A 27,030-nucleotide genomic window follows, 5' to 3' on the forward strand; every position below is an offset into this window, starting at 1 on the left:
AAATGCAAAGAGACAGAAATGTAAGACAAGGCAAATGTGCTACATATGGCTGGAAAAGGCAATTCTATTTAATGTCTCCAATAAGTGACCTCTTCAAAGGGTATTGAAATTAATTCATTAAATTAGCACTTCTTCAGGTTATGCTAAATTTAAAATTTCTAAATAGTTTTTGGTCAGTAAATAAAACTTGTTCTTTATTGATGCAATTGAAATAACTTGAAACTTTGGCTCTAGCTACTAAAAGTCAAAGTTTATTGTTTTTAGGTACATAAGTAAGAATTCTTCAATCACATTAAAATCCTAAAACATTTTTAGGTTAATGGTTGGGAAATGTTTTGGTCAGTTTCTAGTTGCAAACAATAGGTACTGGACATCACTTCACATTATGAAAATGGTCCTTTAAGCTGCCCAGAACTCAGAAAAGAGCTTCAAGCTAAACTTAAATCTCACTGCAAATCTTTGGATTTCAGCCCAGCTTACATCTATACCCAAAATGCTACCCTGCTTATCCAAAATCATATGCAGCCTCCTGACTTTGGCACAAATTCTTGGTTCAAGGTCATTCTTAAAATATTGCCTCAGGTCCATTTTGTAGCCTTTTTATTTGGAACAAACAGCTGAGTGGAAGCTTGATTTAGTTCTTCACTACACCATAGAGAGATCCCTAGGCAATAACTCTCAAATTGAAATTTAATGAAATTTAAATGTTTTACCTAAATCAGAGGGGAGAGTTGGGGGGCAGGAGCAGTGTATTCTGTTGTCAAATAAGTTTGAGAAACCATACAGAATCTCCTGGAGTTTTGCAATTTATATTAGTATAAATTAGGCTCAGAGAATTTCTACTGTGAAAACTTGCTCAACTTTATGTAACCTAATATTTCCCAATGAATTAGCCATAGAAACTATGCTGCACACAACACCATAGTATCTCGAGGGACACTAGTGTTCTAAGAAACAAAGTTTGGAATTGCTGCTTTAAGAAAAATCTGCATCCTGAGTTGATTCTGAATTTGATCCCAAAGCATTTTCTCAACATTATCTACAATTACATCTAAATTTCAAATAGGCAGATAAATATAAAATATTACATGATAATTTTAGCATAAGTATAGTATTTAAGGATATTGAAATATACCTAATTTGTCTTATATTAATCATAAATATAAACTGAGTTTGAGTATAGTCCTGATAAATAAACAAAAATTATTACAATTTTAGGCACAAATTTAATGGATTCAAACCTGCTATTTGAGTGTCATCTGCAATAATCTGTTATTTCAATCCCTCTGTACACTATTTAGTTTTGTTTTGATCTCAGAAATTCTCTCACTATTGTCTTATCCATTATTGCATCCCATTGCCCTTATTCCTTAAGTGCATCAAAAAAAAAAGATAACAGAGCCATGTTTTACGAGGATCTTTTGTGTTTAAATCCACCCTAAGCTTAAAATGCAGAATCTAGGGCACCTGGAGGGCTCAGCTGGTGAAAAGTACAAGTCGATCTCAGGGTTGTGAGTTCAAGCTCCATGTTGGGTGTAGAGATTACCTAAAAATAAAATCTTCAAAAAAATAAAATGCAAAATCCATTTATTTTTATATAAAGTCCTTTGTTCCTTTCCTCTCTTGCCTATTTCTTCTCCTGTTTGCAAAGATGTTGTCAATCTACTTATTCTCAGAAGGACACTAGCTAATGGTTATAGCAAGTACTCATGCCCACTCCAGGAGAAGTGATTACGTTCTTCTGCAGGGAAGTCGACTGGAACAGAGAATCTCTAGAGCCAATTCTCCCCAGTATGCATCACATCTTTTACCTCTGAGAATGATGTTCTAAAGGCAAATTTTACCTGGACATGAATATTAGATAATTCATTTATCTGCTTCCTCATCCGAATCCCTTTGTCTTTATATTTTACTACACAAACCCTTTTGTGCAGCTAAGGTAAATAGCTTTAATGACATTTGCTTTGTTAGCAAATTAGGTATAGCTTCTCCACCTAAGTCAGGGGCAGATATAATCTCAAATGTAGATATAAGTCTTGGTCAAGAAATGGTTAAGTGTTCAGTGACTCTTTAATGTGGCTTTCTGAACCATGTGAAGGGCAGAGGATTTTCATTTTCCAACCTATTTTGTGTGTAGAAAGACTGGATATGAACCTGGAGTACATTATACTGAGTGAAATAAGCCAGACACAGATGGACAAATACTACATAATGCTTCTTACAGAAGGAATCTAAAATAGTCAAACTCATAGAAGTGGAGAGTAGACAGGTGGTTGCCAGGGGTTTGGGGGAGGGAGAAATAGAGAGATATTAGTTAAAGGGTCCTAACTTTCAACTGTGCAAGGTGAATAAGTCCTAGAGATACACTATGTAGTGTAGTGCCTATGGTTTATACTGTTGTATTGCATATTTAAATATTTACTAAAAAGATGGATCTTATGTTAAGTGCTCTTATCACAAAATAATAATAAATTAAAAGGCAGGAGGGAACTTCTGGAAGTGATGGATATGTTTATGGCATAGATTGTGATCATAGTTTCACAGATGTACAGATTCATCAAGTTGTGTACATTAAGTAAGTACAGATTTTTATATGTCAAAATACCTCAATAAAGTGTTTTTAAAAAAAGAAAGTTTGGAGATGGTTCAGAAAAGTAAGGAATTTGTATGGAAGCCCATTTCATTTAATGAATTCTTTTTTTCTCCATATTACTTAGATATGCACAATCTCTGCCTTTTCTTCTGTGTGCCATATGTGAAATTAAAATATAGAAAAGTATTATATTCCAACAGTCATGTAAAAGAAGCTACTGTGCTACCAGAAGTTTTGATACAGAAAAAGAAAGCTAGGATCCTTAGAAATAAAAGAAAGCTTACTTTAATCCCAAACTTACACAGAAAACAAACCTCTAGTTTCATATCCTTTTCAGTAATCTGGATAGACCCTCCAGGATTCTGGCTTCTTCCTGCCCTGGGTTTTCTAGACTTGAGGTTGTCTCTTTAAATCACTGCCTTGAACTCTGTGGGGTGGCCATAAGAGGTGAGAGCCTAATTTGGGGACATCTGAGTCCATGGTCATAAGTGGCTCATTTAAGTGCCAAGTAAGCTGGCTTTGATGTCTGTACTCCAGGTCCCCTACTGCATCACCACTTGAAAGTGTCAGAAGAGATTCAGATCTGCCTGTCATTCTGAGACCGTGGCACAGGACCTATTCTTCCCTGCGATGAACTCATTCACCAAAGAAGCCTTTTTACATAGTAGCTACAGAGATGTCATCACATGCATTTCCAGGCCAGTTCACCAAATATTGGAGCCACAGAGATTAGTCAGAGAGGTCAAATGGACCCAGAAGAACTTCCTCAATGCATAATTCAGACAGTCATTCCTGTTAGGCCCATTTTGAAATCCTCCGGGGTGTAAGTTAACTATGGAGCCATCCCAGGGTTCCAAAATAATCCTGGGACACCTGAGGGGATCCAGGCTGAATTAGAACCCTTGGTCCCATTAACTAGTGGTTTTTTAACTTCATCAGCACAGTAAAATCACTAGAACACTTTAACAAACACTGATGCCTGAGTCTTTCCCACCTACTCAGGATTCTGACTTAATTGAACTGTGGTCTCCCAGTAATCTAACATGAACCTTTGCTGTGATCCAGGGCTTCTGAGGTTTGGCAGCATGTCACAATTATCTGGGGAGCTTTTAAAATTCCTGGTGCCCAGGCTGCGCCCCGAATGAATTAAATAAGAGTCCTTGTGGGTGGAACCTGGCATCAGTATTTTTTTTTTAAGTTCCCTAGCTGATTATAATATTTAGCCAAGGCTGAGAGGTAGGGAAACTTGGAAAAGGGAATTTTTTTATGTATCTGAAAGCAGACTTCTTGCATTCTCTCCAATTCACTTGGGTCTCTGAATGCTCTAAAACTGTAGGCTAAAGAGTTGTAATACAGCTGAGTCACAGAGGAAAATACATGTTCATATGCTCTGGGTTGGTATATAAATGAAAATGATGGTCAGTTCAAATAAGGATTTACAAATTAAATAAGAGATACACCTGTGGCAATAAATTATTTGAATTTTGCAAGTGCCAGACACTTGTATTAGCCACCCCCCCTCAAAAAAAAGAGGAAAACTATACAATGAAAAATAATCTTTATTATTAGAATTCTCAAGGGGTAGCTAATATTTCCAAATCTGCTCCACAGCAGTTTATCCATCTTCCCCTAATTTAAGGCCTTGACAACTTAACTTACTCAAGGGAATGCAAGCCACCAGTTCTACAGGGTACCTTTTTGTCAGTAATTCTCAGATTGTGGGTCAAATCCATAGATATGTTCCTCATTGTCTATTTTTTTAAGGTGGTTGCCCTGGTTTTCTTATTTTGTTTTGATAATGTGAATTATTGTTCTTTTAGATAAATGGCTAAGAGCTGTTTGGAGCATAAGCAAGTTTACTGTCTCCATATTTAGAGGTGGTATGTATATTCGCTAGCTATTAGCAGAGATTTGTGCTGAGTAGGATCTTATCCAAAGAATTGTTGACAACTGGATTGCTGGAGATTCTGTGGCCAAAGTCAAATCCCACAACACTGTGTTTATTTGCTTTTTGCCAATTGTTAGGCCATATCCCGTCACAGTCTAACAATCCAAAAGAGAATGTTGCCAAATCATTGGCTAGCTTTCAGAATGGCTAACTCTTTGTTTGCTATGGAACTTACAATGCTTAATTCTACTAAGTGAAGCATACTTTTTCTTGAATCAGTGGTTTAGCACAATTAAGGATTTCTTCTTAAAAGGAATGGGTGATATTGACCATTGTTGAGAAGAGTAACTGAACACCAAAAGCAAGAAAATTGTCTTGAGGGACTGGGTTCTTTGTTCCGCATCTGCCTTGCAGGGCGGTTGACAGTTGCCCAGTGCACTGCTGCCATCTCTCACTTGGCACCTCGAGTCCCAGCTTAAACAGCAGTGTTATTTCTGTCAGGTGTGGACTGATTGACTCTGTCTGTTGATGGAGTGCCTGGTCCAAAAATTATCTAAATTTACCCTTTCACCTTGTCTCCAAGGGGAGAGCTCTAACGACAGCAGTAGAAGTGTTGACCATCCATTACAAATCCCTTTAAGATGTTATTACTGGGCATTTTATGCTTTTATTACCCTTATTATTAGTTCAGGTTAGGTTCCAGTTGCATTGCTTAGAAACATACTGCAAGGCTAAATGTGGAATCATCAGAGAAGACAGACTTTTCTTGCCTCCTGGGTGAGACTAGTATGCAATCTGAGGACCAGTTCTCCAGTGACAACTCCTCTCTCCTCAGTGTCAGAAATGTGGTCCGGCATCTCCTGGCCTCTCATGAATTCCTACATTTATATAGTTGGGTCTTATTTATCTGTCTACTAATACAAGGCTTATTTTTATTGGGTTGCTTGGTGTGCTTTTCCTGCAATTTAGTCCTTCTAATCTAAATTTAAAATACTTCACAAGACAACACTATAAATTAAGACTGAAGTGAGATCCTCACAACCCAGGATAGCTTCAGTAATTTTTAAAATTTCCTAAAAAATGAGACATGAGCTGTCATATCTGGCTCCATACCACTCCCCTTGTCTTCCTCTAGGCCTTCCATCTACCTACCCAACCCAGTCTTTTGGAAACAAAATTATATACCCATTTTTTTTTTACCTCTTCTACTCACCCCAGTCCATTTTCTTAGCAATATCACATTTTTATGAAGAGGTTATCCTTCTGCTAGTGAAGTAAGCAGTCCTTCAAAACCTATTAATATCATCAGGTAATTTTCCTCTTCATCCAAAGCAAAGCCACGAGAAAAGAGTGGGGACCTCATAGTAACTCAAAGAACAATTATGTTTCACACAGCTGACATCTAACTTTTCATGCAAAATTTTATCATCTAAGACATTTAAATCTATACCATTTTAAAAGACCTCCACAGAAGGCGTTTAACAACCAGCTAACAAATTTATGGGATCAGAACACTGAAAATGAAATTCAAAGTGCTATTCTGATGTATCACACTTTCTGAACTCTGCTGCATTTTACTCCAGTAGACAATCCAATCACCTTTTACTCTCATTGTAAATAGGAAGGAAATATCTCTTGTTCATTTGTTCATTCATTCAGTTAATGATTGAGGAATGTTAATAGTTTTCATATTTATAATTTCAAGTTTTTTGTTCTTCTTTGACTTCTTAAACAAATTTTATTGAGCACTTCCTTTGTACCTGGATACAGTAGCTTCAACTTCACATGTGTCAATTTGCATGTTTTATGTAGGGGACATTCACACTTAAAATTAGTAAGGCTGCCCCTTAAATAACAGGAAATGAATATCAGAATTCTCTTCTAATAAGTTATTCTCCATATTTTTCAATGAAGTAATTACTTTTGTATCTTAGGATTTCCTGTTGACAATTGTGGATTAACTTCTTTTTAACTATGGTGAAGCCTGACTGACCCCTTCTTCAAGAGGATAGCAACACAACCTGACAACAGTTTTAGGGTTTACTTAAAGGATCCCATTGAAAGCTTCCCTTTCCAGGAGAATTCACCCTATCAAGAAAGTATGTTTATATATACAGCCTATGAAAAGCTTATAGATGTGAAGACTATATAATATATACCATGTCTTTATGAACATTAGTATTGTGGCATTCTATTTATGATACAGAAAGAGTTTCTCTCTCTCTCTCTCTCTCTCTCTCTCTCTCTCTCTCTCTCTCATTTTCACTGTAGAATTAGAATAGAGGAGAAATGGTGTGCCAAATTGGCCTTATGGTTACTCAAGGTTAATACTAAATTGTGTTTCAGATATAAAATAACTTTGGCATTTTGTGTATGCCTACAAATGCCGGAGTTTAGTGGTTTTCAAGAAACTTTAACACAAAATAAAACACATATATGAATGCATCCCAGTTGTAGATATTTTTCATCCCAAATAATTACGTATACTATTCATTTTCACTGGATTTTACTTCTAATTTTTCACTTTTTCATTATTTGACAAAAGCATTCAAAAGGAATTAGTGGCCATGTAGAAGAATTCTACACAGTGTTTAGATTTGATAACCATACTGGTACAATTTCAAATTAGTTCCGATGGCTCATCTTATAATGGAGATAATATTCACTTATCTCACTCAAAGTATATAATAATTACATAATGAGTACTTAGATCTGTTCATACTTATGTTATGGTTTAGAATAGAATAGACTGTAAGAACTAGTGAGTGTATTAGAGATCATCTGTATATACCCCATATCTTAGAGATGAAAAAACTGAAAATTGGAAAGAATTAAAAATTTTTCCAAAATTATTCACAGATAGGGAATAGACCTATGCATCATAACTTCCACCTGGGCTCTGTCCTCTTGTCTCTTCTACCAGATTCCATTATTCATGATAAATCTCATAACTTTTAAATAAATTGATTATAATCCAAGTTCTGTTGCTCATATAGAAGTGGCTATCCACAGAACTTTTCTCCAAATAGTAATTTCTTTAGCTAAAGTTTAGTATAATCAGAACAATCTTCCAAGACTAACATGATAATTTTACTAATACCAGTAATAATTAAACTATAACTATTAATAATCCATTAAAAAGGCCTTAGTGTTCTATATCAATTATATTTAAAAAGAAGATCCTCTCATTTTCATATTGGAAATATAATTCCCCAATTTCCCACTTATTGGCTCGTTAGTTAAGAAGCCTAAAAACCAAGGCACCTGGGTGGCTCAATCGGTTGCGTCCAACTCTTGATTTCAGCTTAGGTCATGATCTCATGGTTCCTGCATTAGGCTCTGTGCTGGTAGTAAGGAGCCTGCTTGGATTCTCTCTCTCCCTCTATCTCTGCTCCTCCCCTGCTCGCTCTTGCTCTCTTTCTAAAATAAATAAACTTTTTAAAAAATCCCTAAAAACCATTCATTAAACAAGCAACAAAAGTTTCAAGTACTCACTGCAAGCCTTAAGCAAAATGCACTGCAAGTGCTTAAGCAAATGTTTACACCATCATCCCCAGGCATTCTTTTTCAATTGACTTTAATATGCATAATATTATAAGATGATAAGATAATAACATTGTTCAAGTGCTAGTAATACAAACCATTTATTTTCATTCAGGGACTTTAAATTCTTACTATTTATATCCAATATTCTACCTTATTAAATTTAATACTATTGAAATTGTTTGTTCATCATAACTTCTAAATGACAAATCCAACCCTGATATTTCAATAGGACAAAAATAACTAATTCTTGGAGAAAATGTAAGGTACACTAACAGAAAATCATGGACTTAACATCTCTTGCAACTCACTTTTATTTCTTCCTTCACATTTACATTTCTCTTAAGGTAACACAAAATTATGGCATGGAAGATTTAAAGAAAATGTTAGGAGGAACCTATTTTCTTGCTTAGGTAATTAAACAAACAACCTAATACAAACTCATTCTGACATGAACAGATGGACAGATTCCCTTCTGTTTTATAACTGTATACAATTGCACAAGTCCCTGAAAGCATTTTTGAGCACAGATTATGTATTTTGCACCACAGAAATATTCTTTCAAAGAAAATCTAATTGTTTTTTTAAAATGAATTTTCTGTTCCTCACACTAATAAGTTTTTGTTGAGCATTTACTGAGGACTCTTTTAGAGTTCCTAATGAGTTTTGCTTGAGGACAGTGATTTCCATCTCAGTGTGAATAATATCATTTATATTTTGCGTAACTTACAGGCATTTTGACCGTAGGACATAGGGATTATATTTTCAAATTGGCTTGGGTTATCAGCTCCAACCATAATATTAGTAGATTTGACCTGTTCCCAGAAGATGTTATTGGAAAAATAGTTCAACGATCCCAATTTAGAGAAATTAGAAGATGATAGGGTTTTTTTTTTTTTCAAAAAATCGAAAAAGAAAAGTAAGAAAGCATGTCACTTGAAAAATGGTTCTTTCACAGATTAAGGTTCATAAGCCGTGCTATAAATAAAAGACATTACTTACTGTAGTTGTTCTTCATCTCTTGGGTCCCTTTGACTTTGCCTCGTTTATCAATCCTCAGATACCACTGTGTTCGACAGAAGAGTCTTCTCACTCTTATATCCCCTCCTTCCATGTAATCATAACTTCTTGTATGTCGCTCAGGGCTGGAACAGTTCACATTTGTAGCCATTTGCTCTGGAGTCATGTCATTGCAAGCTAAAGATATAGTGCCCACTAGACAGATAATGTGAAAGCATGATCTGTAGAGCAAAGTTGGCAGGATCCATGTCAGTATCCATTTGCGCATTATAGTGTAGTGCTCCGGGTGTTCATGAATAACATAATGAAAATTAAATCTTGAGTTGATTGTTGCTCCTAGGTCATTGACCTCTTCCTATCTGTGAATTGTAGATTGATTTAAGAAAGAGTAGTTGTTTTTTTCCAAATTGTTATCCTTATCCTTTTAGTTCCTGATAACAATACAGGATTCCTCCTTAAATAACTCTCAGTTGGTATTTCCTTATAAAAACAGGTTGCACTAAGTTCAGTTGCTGCGACACTGTTTACTACTGGACTTCTGTTTGCCATGAGACATTAGGAATAGGGAGGGGAGGCAGGGGAAGATGAAACATTGTATGTATAAATGTTAGTGGGTAAATAGTATTATAACATGCAGTGTAGTTGGTACTGTGAAGGCACATTTAAAACAACTTTCACAGAGGATGTCAACATCTTTATCTCTCTATATGTAGATTTAGAAAAGTTATACATTACTAGAGACAAATCAGAATATGATTGTACCATTTATTCTGATTGCTGTTTGGTAAGAAACATCCTGCAATTAGAGCTATTGATTTAAATTAAGTCCTAAAATTACTACTAACAAAGTATAAATGCTTTCCCTAGATTTGTTTATTGTATGCTTTTATGTTTGTGGTTAATCAATTATTTTCTCTTGAACTACCCACATTTCTCAAGTTAAATGCCAGTATTGTCTGGAGAACTTTATGTAAAGTTCTACAGCGTAATTACTATAGATAATTACAAGGCTCAAAAATCTGGTAACTTTACTTTTCCCCTCAGCACTAAAACAAGAGAAAGAAGTAAACTACTAGAAATCCACTCTGCATTATTTTTAAAAACAAATAGCAGTAACTTACTTGTTCTGTTGATAACAGCTGGATGCACAAGAATTCCATGTCTGTTGTCTGCCTTGTGCAACTTGAGCCTCTCTACTGTAGCTACAAACTATTTCTTAGCTGAGAAATTCTCCAGCAGAATCATAATTGTTTCCATAAATCAACAGGCAAGAGGATTTTCTCTCTGTGTGAGAGCGTGTATGCTTGTGTGTGTGTGTGTGGAGCCTTTTTATTCAGGGCTTTTCGATAAATACCTTTGCTGACCTCATTGGAAGCAATTAAAACTTAACCAGTGAGCTGTTAGTTGAATACAACAGCAAGAATAAAAGAGGCTTATATAGTATTCATTCAATGGTCATGAGAGGGAGCTATGAACATAGTTTATGACTAAATCTATCAGTGGGTACCTACTCTGTAGAAACAGATCTCCGATTCTGAAACAGTTAAAAGGGGAAAAGGAATTTTTTACACCATCTTTACAATGTAGCAGTTGTATATAAATTGAAAAATATTCCTTTGAACATATATATAAAAGGGATCTTTGCTAGTTAGAAAATCTTTTCCATAGCTTTATGATACATGCATTTCTCCTATTACTTCTTTGTACTCAGAATTTTAGAATAAAACTAATATGTGTTTATTAACTCACATCTTAGTGCTCTGAAGCACTGTGTAGCTGAGTCAAGGGTATATCTTTTCATTCAGAGGTATTTGACCATTGTATATGAGTATATTTTTTGGTTTTATATTCCTAGACTGAAACTTAGAACATCTAGTTTCTTATTTGAGCTGAGCCACTAATTACCAGTATGACCTTGGGCAAGTCACTTGGCATTTCTGAGTCTCAGCTACTACATTACTGCATTTGTAAAAATAGTGCATTAGTCTGTGGTGCCCTGTAGTTTTAAAATTCTATGACTTGGACTTATACTAACTACTAATATAAGGAAGAAGATGCATACTTTCAACAATTGTAATTCTTAAAAATTAAAAATAAATAAAATGGTTTTACAATGGTTATCAATGTTTGACTTTTGCCTCAGTAAGAACATTAGCACAATAAATAAGTGTTACTCTAGGGATGACTTATAAGAGCTATAGTTAATGTAAGTTAAGAGAAAGCTATTTTACTTTTCAGGATGAGTTTTCCTCCCCTTTATTTCCTGTTCTGGCCTATAAATATAGTAGTGGCCCAGTATTTTATTAGTTATTTGCTACAAAATGATTGCATTGTTAATCTAAATCAGTATTTAGGAATGTATATTGAAATTCTCTTTCCCATGTTCATACTCCCAACACACGTACACACACACACACACACACACACACACACACACACCACTTGAAATGCACTACTTTACCACCAGATGGTGCATGTAGACCAAATAGGAAAAGAAAATTAAGTCCTTTCAGATTATAGTGTATGTGATCTCCTTGCTTTTGGGCAACAAAATCCAGAGCATGGAATAGGTTAAATATACCAAGTTACTCTTTAGGCATCAGATATTGAAATTTGTAAGTTTATTAGAGCAGAGGAACATGGAACCTTCTCTAATTGCATCTGTTGAAAAAGCTAGATAAAAATTCTATCATGTACTTCTCAAAATGGAGGAAGAAGAGAAGGAAAGAAAGTATGATGTTGCTGTGTTCTGAACCATCCCTCCATAGGCAACAATAAAGAGCAGTGTCAGAACTCCTGGAACTTGGATATTCCTTCTAAAGTGAAAATTTTTAACAGTCAGTTCACATGTAAGGATTTTCAGAAGCTACTAAATCCATCTGTGCCACACTGACCCTACATATTTTAAACTAAGAAATCAACAGATTAGAAGTCAAAATTTGCTAATTCAATGCTCAAGACTTAAATAAAAGAGATGGACAGTTTGTTGATAAAGAGTGCTAGGGCCTCCTTAAAATCTGCTAGATAGAGTTAACTGTAAAATTGGAAACAAAGTATAAAATTGTGATCTCTTCACTTTACCTTCATTAGATGTTATTGTACTCTGTGATTTGAAAATATAATCCCGGTAGTATTAATGAGTGGCTTAATCTCAACAAGGGAACTGTATTTAAGTCTTTTAAGAAACAGTGCCTGATACTTGCCTAGTTTGATATGGGGATAGAATATGTAAAAAGAATACAGAGGATCTATTTCAACAAATATCATGAAAACATTAACAGCTGTTTAGGTATGATTACTCACCATCTAGTTTTGCTTAAGCAACCTCTGTTATATCCCTATTTCACAAAGAGGTAAATGATAGAAAATAGCTTTTGTTTAATGAATTTTGCATTTCAATAATTTTAAACCCATGCCACATTCGTAAGTATGTATAATGTAATCAATAGAAGGGAACATCAATCATTAAATATTTTCATTATTTTACCTTTTTTATGTCCTATCCTGTTCCGCATCCTCTTAGCTCCCATTCTTTATCAAAAAGTATAGACAATCATTGTTATTGGTTTCTTGTGTATCTTGTCAGAGTTTTCTACGCATATACAGGCAAGTTGAATACATATGTGTGAATATATATATATGTATATTTTATACATATATATATTTTTTACTTTTCCCCTTTTATACAAAAGTAGCATGCCATAGACAATATGCTGCATGTTGCATTTTTTACTTAATAAAAATAGAAAGTCTTCCCATTAGTATTTAGTAAATTTCCTCATTTTGTTTTACAGCTACATAGTACTTCATTAATGGGTATATCACAATGTATTTGTCTAGCCTTCTATTGATAAACATTTAATTTTTTTCCAGTCATTTTCTATTACAAAAAAAAAAGCTACAATGAATAAAGTTATAAATGTGTCATGTTTTTACTGTGCAAATATATTTGTAGCATCAATATCCAGAATTTGTCCATATATATAAAATTTAGATAGATATTGCCAACTTAACCCTCCACAGAAGTTCTACTAATTTTATAATTCCACTAGCAGTACAGAAGTATGATTCTTGTTCAATATAGTATATTATCAATATAGTATATTAGTATAGTATAGTATAGTATAGTATATTACTAATCTGACAGGTAAAATGGCATTCATTATAGTTATCCCTTGGGTTTCTCATCTTATTAAAGGAAATGACTATCATGGACAAGTACTGTAAAGAAAAGCTACAAACACCAATATGGTTTTATTACAGAGAATGAGAAGGACTGTGGTGCATGAAGAGGCTGCAGAGGTAGCCACGGTCCTGTTGGGCTATGTCAGGGAGTTTGATCTTCATCCTAAAAGCAATAGGAAACCACTATAGTATGTTAAGAAGAGTGACATGAACAGAACCACTCTCCCTGCTCTATTTTGTTTTAACTCCAAATTTGTTTAACTCCTACTAGCATAATAAGCTTATGTAATATTAAATTATGTTCATTTATCCTATTTTTCTATTCTCCATATTGTCAGAAAGATAGCCAAACTTTGTAAATGGAAAGGAAAGATGTGGGAGAAAAAAGTCATATACACTTCCTGACTTGGATAAAGTCTGAATCCACTTCACAGGGTTCTGCTGAGTGCCTTGAAAGGAAGGGAAGCATCAGAGTGCCTTTGGGAAGCAATCTGGGAAAGTTAGAGTCCTTAGACTGGGGAGATAAAAGTCTATTTGGGGACCAAGCTCCTATATATCTAGAAACACCATAGCACACGGCAGAAGCAGCAAAGCTCCAGGAAGTAAGGAGAGCAAGGACTGCCTCATGTGTCTAAATAGATGGAGCCATAAGTACCCCTCATAAAGATTTCCCATGTTTCAAAAAGAAATCTGGAAGCAGCAGGAAGCCCATACTTGAAGGAACTGTGTGAACAGAGTCAGTGAACACCCAGAGGTAACTAGAGTAGACAAATGACTCAAAAATCAGAATCCCTTGCCTTGTCCTTGAATCCAACACCATCTTGAGGCAGAAGAGGGGAACCCAGGAACAATAGAGGTTAAGTTTTTTACCTCTATTATTTACTTGGGGGGGATAACATTCTCAAGGTTAATGCAAGGTTGATTTATAAACATAAATTTATATGTTATTTCTCACATATTTCAGATTATGGTCCAAGATTTGTTTCCATTGCATTCCTCTACAGCTATCATCACACTGTGGATAAACCTTCATCTTTTCTCCTGTCAGTCCCATTCCATAATTTTTTTTTCCATTCCATTAATTTAGGCCCAACTTTGGATCATGCTGTGTACAACCAACATTACTTACTTCCTTGACCCACTCACTAAACAAATATTTATCAAATAGCTACTTGGTGCTAGATGTTGAAATACAATGGTGAATATTCTGGAAGTGATCTCTGACCTTACAGAGTATGCATTCCAGTGAGGGAACAAACATAAACATGTATATCTGTCGTGTGAGTAAATGGGAGGTGGACATTAGGATGCAACGAAGATATTCAAGGAGATGGGGGTAAATGGGTAGAGGCTCGTACTTTAAGTAGGAAAGGCCTGTCTAAAGAGATAAATTTTAAATTTCCTTGAACAGGAATGGCTTCAGGTATGAGCAATGGGGAAAATAGTGATAGATAAATGAAACAAAAAGTAGGCAGGGACCAGATCATGAAGAACTTTGAAAGTCATGGTAGTAGGGGTTTGGGTTTATTCTAAGTGCAATAGGAAGCTGGAGTATAGGTGTGTCTGCTCCAAATCTGATGGACCTGGTCAAAGATAGTGGCTTAAACTCAGGACTAAAATCTCAGAAGTAATTGAGCAAGCCTGGGGTCCCTATAAATCCTCAGCTTTGTAAACTTTGTGGTTACTCTTGGCATAATGCCCTAACATTTTAAAACTAATTGTACATAAGGGCACAAAGTCTGAGTCATATGTTCAAAATTGTGGTGTGCCTCTGACTCAGCTGTATAAATATCTCAGTTTACAAATGTAACTTGACTCTTTGTGTCTCTAAGTCTATAAAAATGTATGTTTTATTTAATTCTATATTTATAAAAAGTTCTCTGAAATGCTAATCTAAAGCTAAAGTTCTCAAAAATGTGTTATTAATTTTCCAAATTACTATGCAACTTTAGACCTAGAGAAAGATATCTAGAGTTATTATGAGTTCTTTTTTGTTTTAATTTGGAAATTTCTATATAATGAAGTTATATAATTCACTCTTAATTGGCTTGACTCCACTTAAATTAATGCTTAACTTTAGCAAAGAATCAGTGTCCTTGATTCAGTGCTATATATTAGTGCCTAATTTTAACAGCCTAGTGCCATTCTAACAGTTGAAAAGCTGTAAAGCTTTGTAATGGGTAGGGAGAGAATTTTCCTTCACCCCTAGGAGAATATCATGAAAGACAACAAGGACCCTGTGCAATTAGGGTTATTACATTCTTTGCTTTAAGTCGTCATTCTTTGGTTCCATATTCTCTGTCTACATAGCAAAACAGGAAAATAAGGGGGAAAACTAGCAACAAAAAATGTTTTTAAATCTTTAATAAATGTTACTGGGTTACTAACAAAATTGTTTTTTTTTTTAATTCATTAGCTTTAAAACCATGGCTTTTTAGCACCACATGAACTTTTCAGAAGTAGCAGAAGGAAGCAGAATAAAGATAGTTATGATAGCAAAGAAGGAGAAGAAAGTTATGGAGTTAAACATTTTTAGTATAAAGATGCATCCGTGAAAAGCCAGGTATCCATTAAATTACAGATTCTTATAAATCTGGTGGCTAACAAGATAACTCATACTTAAGAGAAGAGGTTAATATTTCTCCTTAGGCTTCTCTTCAAGCTAAACATTCTTGCCATCTTTAAATATTTCTCAAATTTTTCCCTCAATGGTATTTAATATTAACTTAATCATACTTAGTCCAATCCTTATTCATCTAATTACTTCCAAAAGTTATCATTTCTACCACCACAACTTCTTCCAAAACTGTTTCTTCTTATGAATTATCATCTTCATATACTAAGCCAAGTAATTGTTTTTTCTAGTCTTCTTTTCTAATATGAAAACCACTATTCCCAATATCCTCAGTAGTCCTCTATAGCCTTCAAACACTAGACCCTCTCACTTGATTTAGGGTGAAGGGAGGTATACCTGCTCCCCACTTGTTTTCTTGGTAGGGAAAGGACTAATAGAGAAGAAATACTCCTTACAAATTTTCTCTCTCTCTTTGTCTCTCTTCCTTCTTATATCTTCAGTCTTCATGAGGGACCCAAGAATCGTGTAAGCAATAATCAGATATTTCCTTTGAAATTTTCCGTATTGAGTTTTTAATGATACAATAAAATCCTTGATCCTATTTATTCTGTTAACTCAGCAAATTCAAATCATCACTTACCATGTATTTACATAGTATGCAAATATAATAGAGATACACTGTTCAATAAGATAAGCAAAGTCCCTGACTTCATGAAACTCAAATTATGGAGGAAGGGACAGATAATAAGTACATAAAAAGAATTCTGATGATATTAGAGGAAGAAATAAATAGGTTACTATGGTGGCAAATAACACAAATGAAAAGGGAAGAAAGGGCTTGTTGAAATCTGGGCACAAAAGGCTTTTCTGACAAGGTAACATTTAAGCTGGCAAAGGTAACAGGGAAAACAAAAGTTCTGAGGTGAAAATGAGCTTGGTGTATACTAGAAATTGAAAGGTGACAGTATAACTGGAGCACAGTGAACAAAGGGAAAGTTGGGTGATATGAGACTAACCAATGTATGTGGGCTTTTGATACCAACAACAGGAATTTTGGGTTCAGTTCTAAATATAATGGGTTATAATCAATGAGTCCTGTGATCATTCTGAAAACATGGAGGATGATTTGGAGAATGTCAAAAGTTGAAGTAAGGAGGCCAGTTAGGAGGAGGCTATGGCTGTACTCAGGTTGGAGGTGATGATATAATTTAGACTAGGATGGTGGAGAAGAGAGTGAAGGAAGTGAGCAAATAAATGTTGGAGACAAAGCTCAATGATAGATTATGTGAAAGACAAGGAGCTGTCAACGTTCAGTCCCAGATATCTGACATTTGCAACAGGATAGTGTTTCCATTTTGTGGAACCAAAGAAACCTGGGAGAGTAGTGTATGGGAAAATGAGGCAGTTAGAAATTTTAGCTACGAGGAATGCTATAACCCAAAACTCAGTCTGGATCAGAGGGAACTGGACCTCTTACTCCCTTGAAATGAGAACCGGTAAGCATCTTATAAATCAATTACCACAAAAATGTGGAAGTAGAAACAGAATCTCTTTTTAAGGAACTCTGGTGCAAAAGGAAAGCTTTTCTCATGGCAGGCAGTATTAAGTCTGTATTTTGATGAAAATGTTAAGGGTCATCCTCCCTCTTTTTTCCAATTAAGAATGTCTCTGACACTCAAACTGTTGTAGGCCCCATGCAATCAAAACTTGAGTTATGTTATTGTAAAAGACTAAAACAGTTTTATGGTTTGATTTCAGCCATAAATGGGTTTTAAAGTTGTCAAAATATAGGTTAAGGTACGGAGGAAGAAGTTTCTTAATAATAACGTTGGCATTTTTATGGGAATGCAAGCTGGTATAGCCACTCTGGAAAACAGTATGGAGGTTCCTCAAAAAACTAAAAATAGAACTACCCTACAACCGACTCAGCCATTGCACTACTAAGTATTTACCCAAGGGATACAGGTGTGCTGTTTCAAAGGGACACATGCACCCCCATGTTTATAGCAGTACTATCAACAATAGCCAAAGTATGGAAAGAGCCCAAATGCCCATCGATGGATGAATGGATAAAGAAGATGTGGTATATATATATATATATATACAATGGAGTATTACTCAGCAATCAAAAAGAATGAAATCTTGCCATTTGCAACTATGTGGATGGAACTGGAGGGTATTATACTAAGTGAAATTAGTCAGTCAGAGAAAGGCAAAAATCATATGACTTCACTCATATGAGGACTTTAAGAGACAAAACAGATGAACATAAGGGAAGGGAAACAAAAATAATATAAAAACAGGGAGGGGCACAAAACATAAAGAGACTCATAAATATGGAGAACAAACTGAGGGTTACAGGAGGGGTTGTGAGAGGGGGTATGGGCTAAATGGGTAAGGGACACTAAGGAATCTACTCCTTAAATCATTGTTGCACTATATGCTAACTAATTTGGATATAAATTTAAAAATAAATAAAGTTAAGTAGTAGTAAAAATAAATAAATAAATAAATAAGTAAATAAATAAATAAATAATAAATTATTTACTACAGACTTAACTAAGTTACCACATTAATTACACTAATATCTCACCAAGAGGTAAAGGGTGAGATGACACTAATTTCGTCACAGGACAGCATTACTGGCCATCTCCAACGTACCCACTCTGGAATTTTTTCAAAGGCTGTTAATGTTAAACTTGGCTTTGTTAATGGCTTTTGAAAATTAAGTACACCCAATTAAGAAAACAGTTACAAATTTTCCTACCATAGGCTTTAAAATCTATGAATGATTTACAGCCAACAGGGAACAAACACTCGACCAATGAAGACTGATAAAGCTGTAACTTAATGGCTGACTCAAGTGGGAGAAGTATGGAGATAATAGCTTGATTCTTATCTATTTTTCAGTTATATTAATTCTAGCAGTCTGTCTAGATGCATGGAAGCAAACAATTTTAGCATCAGTCCAGGTATAGATCTGTGTGGAAGCACAAACAGTACCTGGAATAGGTTCAACAACAGATCTTGGCTCATATCTTGTTAACCAGAAAGACCAGGAACGCCATAGAAGACCTTGAATGCTAAAAATGAGATATGTAGGCTTAGGTTTTCTCCAATGCAATGTACCATGACTGATGTGATACCAAACTTAAGAATCTAACTGGGGGTTCCACAGATGGTGAAGTTCCAAGAAAAACAATTAGTTACAGCAACAATTTGCTGGAGAACAAAATATATAGATATTAAATGTTTGGAATCTGTGAAGAGTGAACTGGTTAAATAAATTGCGTTCATATACTGAAATGCAAAAGAGGCACCGAAGCCATGCAAAACATGACTTAAATCAATATTCTGCTTTATCACAAAACTTGACCTAGTTTCCTCCAATGATCATTCAACATTAGCATCCCAGACTGCAGAAGGTATAATATTCTCTCATATTATACACCCACACATTAGTGGTTAAGCAAGGCAAGTCTATTACCTTTACCAGCATTCTCAGAACCTACTTCTCTGTCAGTCCTAGGAAGTATATGGCATTCACGCCATACTGATTGTGACCAAGGAGCCCCTATTTTGTCTCCTAGGTATCTTACGTCATCTCAAGTGCCAAAGTCATCTTCACATCCCACTTTAACTAGTTCTTTTTGCTTGATTTACTCCAATACATGGCTCCTGAAGCAGTGGATATAATCCTTTCTTCAAGGAAGATAACACAGTGGAACTCGAGGAACAAATAAACCTGACTTGAATCCAATTTCCACCACTGACTAACAATAGGACTTTGAGCAAGGTATTAAACCTTTAAGAGACTCAGTTTTCCCATCTTTAAAGTAGGACTGACCTTATTTGTAGTTTAATGGATTAAATGAGATAATGTAAAATGACTATAAAGTGCTCAACACAGTGCCTGGCGAATAATAAACGCACAGTAAATCATAGCTTTACAAATAAAATAAAATAAAATAAAATAATGTTGGCATTTTTAAAACAAATCAATATTTAGCACCTCTCATTATTTTACCTAAAAGAAAATTGCTTCTATATCCTATATTTCCTTCTTAGAAAAAATATGCTAATAGAGAAATGTTGGACTAGAGTTGTTCAGAGCATACAGATTACACAATGAAAAGAATATATTAAAAACTAAACTTTCACCAAATGCCAAGAAAAATAGGTTAATTGGGGGAGAAAAAAGGACAACCGTATCATTCATTTGATAGTGCCAGAAGAACAATAAAACAAGACTAATTTCTTTGTAATAGAATTTTTGGCTACGCATGATTATAATTTTGATTTCCTAGCCTAAGTAACTTGGAAGTCAGAAACATTATATCATGAATTTATAAAGGTGCTGAATTAGTGAAAACCCAAAATTATAGTGTATTTTAAAAGAAATGCCAAGTGATATGTTTGTAATAAATGAAACTGTTACCTGGCTTAGTTGAATCAATACCAAAATATGGTGTTTATCAGCTTATCTGCACATGTGAATAGAAAAGTACTAAAAGATAGGGGCGCCTGGGTGGTTCAGTCAATTAAGCGTCCGACTTCAGTTCAGGTCACTATCTCGCGGTCCGTGGGTTCGAGCCCCGCGTCGGGCTCTGGGCTGATGGCTCAGAGCCTGGAGCCTGCTTCCGATTCTGTGTCTCCCTCTCTCTCTGCCCCTCCCCCATTCATGCTCTGTCTCTCTCTGTCTCAAAAAAAAAAAAAAAAAAAAGGTTAAAAAAAATTTTTTTAAAAAAAGAAAAGTACTAAAAGATATTTGAAAACTGCTTTTTCTCTTAAATATTTTTAAATTTCTCGTGATAACTGATTTATCTTATTAATTTGCAATATCTTGGAAAATTTTTCCAAGGCAAAAAGATAAATTTCAATCCACATTCAATATGAATGGTAACAAATTTTGAATTAAGGGACTCCAAATGAATGAAGTTTTACCATATTTAAAAGTATTCTAAGATAGGATGTTTTTTTAAAGATAACAATCATTTTATTATTTTTCCCTTCAATAAATAAAATTAAAGGAAATAATTCTAGTTCTTAGTACAACTAAGGGGGTAATTAAAGACTAATTCATAAGTGGTAATGAAATTATTTTTAACATACTCCTCCCTTGCTTTGACTGCCTTTTTCGTGCCTTCCATTTCATTTTATTCCATTTAAGATGTTGACATATTGTGGTAATAAGTATACTTTATTTCTAATATAATCAAATGTAAAACCAAGAAGCAAAATCAAAAGCTTCAGAAGCGTTATTGTTTTTACCCCTTGAAAAGCAAGAGAAGGGATGAAAAATAGAAAATTTCTGGATTATTTTGCTACACCCAGAACATGTCATATTTTAAGTTTAAAGGGGGACTTTTTTCTTTTCAAAAAGTGCTTATCTTAGTGCTTAATTTGTTCCCTTTAGACCTAAAAGACAATCTTGTCCTGTTTTTAACTTTCTTAGTTTACAGGTAAATTTAAATTATGCTATTTGTTGGTGAGACCAAATATTTACAGAGATTTAGAAATTTTTTGTACTGTTTGGAATTCTGAAACTGTTCCTTATCCTGTTCATCCTCCTTCCATTTCTGTCTTCACTTTTCTCCTCCACATTTTTTATTCTTTCTTCCCCTCTCTCTTTCTTGCTCATACATTCACACATGCATGCTTTTTCTATCATACTTATGCTTCAAGTTTCTGGAAAACTCCTTAGGTCATCCTCATATTAAATTTCTACTTATTTATACTTTTTTTTCAATAAAGTTTTGAAAAATACATCTGGTTTATATTCTAATCATACCCCTCTGAGAATAACTTCATATTATAGAAGACAATTCTCAAGTAATAACCCATAATGATGCCACCATCTGGTGATTTTTTTTTTCATTTTATTTATTTCAGACAGAGAGAGAAAGAGAGAAAGTGCAGGGAGGGGCAGAGAGAGAGAGAGAGAGAATCCCAATCAGGCTCCACACTCAATGCAGAGCCCAATGCAGGGCTTGATCCCAAGACCCCAGCATCATGACCTGAGCGGAAATCAAGAGTCAGAAGCTCAAATGATTGAGCCACCCAGGTGCCCCAACCTCTGGCGATTTAAAACTTTTATCCAATGATTTTGAAAGAGCTGTTCATCTAGTCTTACTTGGCAGGCTTTTTTATTTTTTAAGGTAAAGTTTATGGAGGTAGGGTTTGTATGGGTAATCATTTAAAGCAAATTAATATTTGGAAACCTATTCTTTCAAATGTGAAATCTTGAAAACTAAATATAGAAAATGAGTCCATCTTCTCATTAGCGGTTCATTTTTGAGAGCCCACAAGCTAAAGGACACATACAAAGCGTTGTGGGAGTGAGAAGATAGCGAAGCCTATGTACCAAGTACCAGCGTTATGTACCATGCTCTCTGCTCTTCATTCCATGTTCCTATCTTGCCTGGCACTTTGCAATTTCACTTACCCCTCCAGTGACCCTGTGACAGTGGTGTTCATGGCCCACTTTACAGCTGAGGACACAGGCTCACTGTCAGAGAGGCACCGCTGCAGGTCTGTGTTAGTTATCCCCTTATTACTCAAAAGACAGTTCCACAGGCTAGTATTGTCACCAAAACTGTGATATTAGGCCTGACAAAGTCAAAAGCTGCATTTTAAAAAGATTCCCAGGTATTTCTTATGTCCTTTGATGTTTGAAAAACACTGCTGTGTTTGCCATTTTGTTCTTTCCCATGCACTTTCCACTGTAATATAGTGGTACAAATTATTTTAAAAGTAAAATTGATTCTTAGAGCATGTTGTAGTAGCAGTCAGTCTTTCTCCCTGAGGAAGTGTCATTAAAAAGAACAGGTCTTCCCAAGGTACTAATTCAAACCTTCCATAAATTATAGTAGTGTCCTGTGGTCTTACAAATGAAACTGTTGGTAGTGTTCCTTTACTTGGTATGATTGATTTGATTAAGTTTGGATTCAGTTAGTCCCAGCAGTCAGGGTAGGAGCTTAATGGTAGCTAGATCAAAGAATTTGGGATTACCAGCCTTAGAAGAGACAATTCTTATTCTAATCATTCATTTTAACTATTAATTTCTCACTCACTTAGAAAGAGTTTGGTTTAATTAAAAACAGAACCAAATTTTGCAAATTTGATCTTGGAATATGGACTTATTTTAAGGCATATTGTTAGTGGTGAATATTGAGAACCCACCCATAGAAGAGGTTTGAGAGCCTATAATTTATTTTTTTTTAATAATGGAATAAAATGCTACTTTCTTTGTTCAGTACAGAAGTCTTACTTATAGTAAATGCTCTGATGGAAAGATTTGGGGGAAAGGGTGGGGAACTGACACTGCGTCACTAAGACTCTGCTAGCATTTTTCCCATTAGAACACAATGGCTCCAAACAAAGAGGAAATGATATGGGTGAACCACAGCACCCTCCGTTTAACATTTACACTAAGAGGAAAACAGAATGAGCTCTTGCAAAAGTTTTCTCCCCACTACATTTGACTCCTCCACTCACATTTTGAAAGAAACATATGTATTTCATATAAATCGTACATAACACTGACGTCACCAAAATGTGAATTCTTTACACTCTCATTTCGTTATTACAAGATTTTGAATTTTTTCATTAACAGTACTCCACTTTATTCCTCTATACTAACAGGTAATTCTGCATGCCTTGGCTTCTCTTTTCTCCATCATTTTCATAGCAGTAGGGTTGGTTCGTTCTTGTTTCTATTACAAAGGACTATACTCAGCTACGAAAAAGTTTGAAGCCCTTGGCAAACATTTTTAAATTATTGGATGAAAATAAATAAAAGAGATGTAATTGCTTTCAACTTCTGATAGGCTATCATGTTACCTTTCTCCTCTACAAACAGTGGGGAAATGAAATTTATGATAATTTGAAATAATTAGGCTCATTAGCAACTTTATGACTTAAAGGGTAAAACCACATCACTCACATTATTTGTTAAGCAACTATAGTATTTAAATGAAGTCATAATTACCCACCAATTATTTCAATCATCCTCAAAGATTTGTGTTGAATACATTATTTCCTGACAGACACATAGTAAAAATCTGTTTACACTAGGACAACCACTCCATCTTAATCTCCTTTGCTCTTTTTCATATTCCTTGAACATACCCCAAGGTAACCCTTTGCTGCAACTAGGGTGGTCTTCTCAAGGTCCTGCCTAAATGAGTTGTTACCCAGCCTCACCCCTGTGCACACTCCATTGGCCTGCATTCTTTTTTCCACATCTGAAGTCCTGCAAATCTGATCCATTTTTAAGAGCGCCTTCTCTGACAACCTGATCCCACAAACAGTCTCTGTCTCATCCTTAAAAGTTTTATTTCTGATACAGTCTATTTGCCTCTTTATCTCATATTAACTTTGTAATAGATGTTGACTTTTTCACAAGTATTCCCTGCCTATGTTGTATCAGCCTGATTATAATTGACTGCTGAAGCCAGGAATTGGATCCTTTGCTTCTCTATAACCTTGTAATATCTTTCACATAGCCCTACAAGAAATATTTCTTGAAGGAATGCATGAATAAATGGAAAATAGCGAGTTTAGTCTCAATAAACCACATTGTGGTTTTTTTTCCCATTTAAGAGAGGTAGATTAATCTATCCCCTCATGCCTTTATTCATGTAATTTAAATTAAAGAGCATAATTTGAACATAAATTAAAAATTTTTTAAAGATCTCAATTTTACAAATGAGGAAACAGACTCAAGTGGAAAGTGGGTTGCTGGAGATTACATATATAGTTTGTGGCAAAATAAAACTAGAATTTAGATTCCTGAATCCTATTCCTGTGTCCTTCTGAAGGGCAATCAGTGCTCCCCAGTAGAGACATCAGGCTAACAGTGGAGTCTGAGCCTTTAGGCCATTTCAAGAAAGGCATAAATGAAAGATAAAGGTGAAGCACTCAGGTAGGTTCATCTTGCATATCACATGTTTAAACCCTTTGTACTAAAACAGGCATTATACTTATATATATATTTAATTATATATATGTGCTCATCTTTTTCCTATAAGCATTCAGGTAGCTTTACATCAGTACAAAAGCATAAAATAACATGCTAAATAAACAGATAAGAAAAAGAAGGTTTAAGAAACACGAGATAGAAAAAGAAAAGTCTGAGATGAGATTAGAATATAAAATCCTACTAAGAGATCCTTTACTTTTGCTAGACTTGACTCACAAGATTGGCTCTAAGCTTACTATCTGCCAGGAAGGGAAATGACAACATTACTTATGTAATTGGGCAGTATCCGTAAAATAAAAACAAACCATTTGTGCACACAAAGTGTATATGTTGCTTATACTAAGTCATATTTTTTTTTCCTGTGAATCCCTGTATCAATTTGTATAGGCTATATTACAATGCAGTAACAACATCAGTAAAATTTTAAGTGGCTTATGCTGACAAAGGTTTATTTTTCACTCACATTGTGTATCCATTGCACATAGGCTAGAGTCTCCATTAGTATAGTAACTCAAACATCCAAGCTGAGGAAGACTTTATCTCATTCACCATAATCACTGAAGTAGGGAGAAGAGAACTCAATGAACTGTAAATTGGCTCTTAAATCTTTCTCTCAAAAACAAAAACAAACAAACAAACACATCATTTTGACTCAGATTTCATTACTTCATTGCCAGGAGCAAGTTGCATGGCCATGCTTATACAGTAAAACCTTGGATTGCGAGTAACTTGTTCTGTGAGTGCTCCACAAGATGACCAAACATCTCTAATAAATTTTGACTTGATACATGAGCAATGTCTTGCAATACGAATGGCTCATGAAGCCCAACGCCACATGACCACAACTGAGACAATGGTTCTCTCTTTCTCGCTGCAGAGGAGGAGAAGAAATAGGTAGAGGAATCCCTCACTTTTACACACAGCTAAGTGTGTAAAATGTGGGAAACAGTGAAAATTTTGCGGAAGAGCACCACCGGAATAAGGCTATAGCAGTGAATGAATCTAAGGATATAGATATAGCAGTGAGCCATGAATCTAAGGATAATGCAATGTCACATTTCCATGGAATCCTCAAAAGGAGGCATAAGCAAGTGTCATTGGTTCCTTGTTAAATTTACACGAAAAGAAAAAGATTCCATTCAGCCAATAGATAGCAGGGATTGTGTCAGTGATAGTGAAAGTCATCCTACACAATAACCCTCCTCTCTCTTGTCTCCCTCACACCAGCCATGAAGGTTTTCAAAGTTAAGTGCTGGTTAATTTGTTAATTTTTGTTTATATTTTGTATTTTCTTTATTATTTTGTATAATATTACAGTATTGTAATCATTTTTATATGAATATTTTTGCTTTGTGGAACAAATCAACTGAGTTTCCATTATTTCTTATGGGGAAATTCACTTTGATATATAAGTGCTTTGGATTACAAGCACGTTTCCAGAACAAATTATGCTCGCAAACCAAAGTTTAACTGAAAGTTTAAAGAGGAAAGAAGCAGGACGCCTGGGGGGCTCAGTCGGTTAAGCCTCCGACTTCAGCTCACGATCTCAGGTCATGATCTCACAGTCCGTGAGTTCTAGCCCCACGCTGGGCTCTGTGCTGACAGCTCAGAGCCTGGAGCCTACTTCAGATTCTGTGTCTCCCTCTCTCTGCCCCTCCCCTGCTCATGCTCTGTCTCTCTCTGTCTCAAAAATAAATAAAAACATTTAAAAAATACATATAAAGAGGTAAGAAGTTACCATGTGCCTTGGAAGGATGAAAAGGTGAATATTTATTCTGAACACCCCAGTTGATTACTGCACTTTCCCTAGACAAGCTCTGTGTTTAATATAATGTAAAAAAAAAAAAACTGTGTTGACGTAGTGAATACAGCCAGAGTTGAGTCTATAACATTGTGCTGTGTTGACCAAGGAAACAAAGACAATGCAAAATCTGGGGCACATTGGTGTCTCAGTCAGTTGAGCATCCGAATCTTGATTTCGACTTAGGTCATGATCTCTTGGTTCATGGGATCAAGCCCTGTGTTGGGCTCTGCAATGCTTGGGATTCTCTCTCTCTCCCTCTCTCTCTGCCCCTCCCCCACTCATGTGCACACATGCTGTCTCTCTTTCTCTCTAAAAATAAATAAATAAACATTAAAAAAATTCAATGCACAATCTGGTAAAATGGATCTATAGATGGTGGGAAAATTCCATTTTAATACCTAGCTTTTTGCGGTCTACCTTAATTGGAAAATGTCTCCAT

General features: G+C 35.2%; 2 protein-coding genes across 2 annotated transcripts in view; one reads left to right on the forward strand and one right to left on the reverse strand.

Annotated features, from left to right (window-relative positions):
- The window catches only part of FGF7 (fibroblast growth factor 7), a 64,384-nt gene extending 49,729 nt beyond the window's left edge, over nucleotides 1-14,655 (reverse strand). The window contains exon 1 of the mRNA XM_047075136.1: nucleotides 9,027-14,655. Within this exon, the coding sequence (XP_046931092.1) occupies nucleotides 9,027-9,312 (286 nt within the window). The 5' untranslated portion in view covers nucleotides 9,313-14,655. The remainder of the gene's footprint in view (nucleotides 1-9,026) is intronic.
- Nucleotides 1-27,030, forward strand: part of FAM227B (family with sequence similarity 227 member B) — a 198,874-nt gene that overhangs the window by 116,379 nt on the left and 55,465 nt on the right. The gene's annotated exons all lie outside the window — the stretch shown is intronic.

Source organism: Lynx rufus, unplaced genomic scaffold, assembly GCF_022079265.1.
Source record: "Lynx rufus isolate CCGP_SWC_20201006 ecotype Redwood Valley unplaced genomic scaffold, mLynRuf1.p SCAF_13, whole genome shotgun sequence".
Lineage (NCBI taxonomy): Eukaryota > Metazoa > Chordata > Mammalia > Carnivora > Felidae > Lynx > Lynx rufus.